The sequence below is a fragment of the Habropoda laboriosa genome, unplaced genomic scaffold (genome assembly GCF_001263275.1).
Source record: "Habropoda laboriosa isolate 0110345459 unplaced genomic scaffold, ASM126327v1 scaffold102, whole genome shotgun sequence".
Lineage (NCBI taxonomy): Eukaryota > Metazoa > Arthropoda > Insecta > Hymenoptera > Apidae > Habropoda > Habropoda laboriosa.
This window is the reverse complement of record NW_017100262.1, coordinates 1066443-1067083: the sequence shown is the minus strand read 5'-3', so window position 1 is coordinate 1067083 and position 641 is coordinate 1066443. Positions and strand designations below refer to the sequence as shown.

The following is a 641-nucleotide window of genomic DNA, read 5'->3' as shown; positions in this document are numbered from 1 at the left end:
GTCTCGGGTGGTGTTTTTGAATGCACGCGGGTCTCAGGAACGCAAGTGAACCCAGCTCCGGTAGAGGGGAGCAGGCAGTATTGCCTGGTCGTATATGTAGCCCGCTCGGCAAAATGAAAATGGCGGTGTTCCTGTATGAACGGAGCAACGGCCACTGACGATGCTCGTTACGGTAACGGACACGTGAGCCGAATCGAGTGTGGGATTATTTCCATTACCATTGTGTGCATTTACGAGGATCATTTTGGTGTTCCGTTGTAAGCGGGGGGAAAGGGTCGATGCGAGTACGATAAAGACCAGTGCGAGATTTTTTTTCTTTGATCACGGACAAACAAACACGATGGAGTGACACCGCGAAGTGTTGACTCCGTGGACAAGTGGGAAGTGTCGGCTGATAGATTCGCGTAGTTGGAGGACGAAAAGCCTTCATGCCGATGCCGGCCGAATACCACGAGAACCACGGTAACCACGAGAACGCTAATTTCGCTCTCGGGGCCACACAGGACGCCAGCAACATGACGGCCAACATGTACCGGGTGGGAGGTAAAGTAACCAGTACACATTTTGCCGGCTGATGGCCACGCGTCGAGAATCTCGACTCCGTACCTTTAATTAACCGGAGAAATTAATGTTTGCAAATG

General features: G+C 51.8%; 1 protein-coding gene across 2 annotated transcripts in view; it reads left to right on the top strand.

Moving 5' to 3' along the window:
* The first annotated feature begins 21 nt into the window (after positions 1-21).
* Positions 22-641, top strand: part of LOC108572879 (metastasis-associated protein MTA3) — a 9376-nt gene continuing 8756 nt past the window's right edge. For both annotated transcript variants that reach the window (XM_017935209.1, XM_017935208.1), the window contains exon 1: positions 22-543. In XM_017935209.1, the coding sequence (XP_017790698.1) occupies positions 429-543 (115 nt within the window). In that variant the 5' untranslated portion in view covers positions 22-428. The remainder of the gene's footprint in view (positions 544-641) is intronic.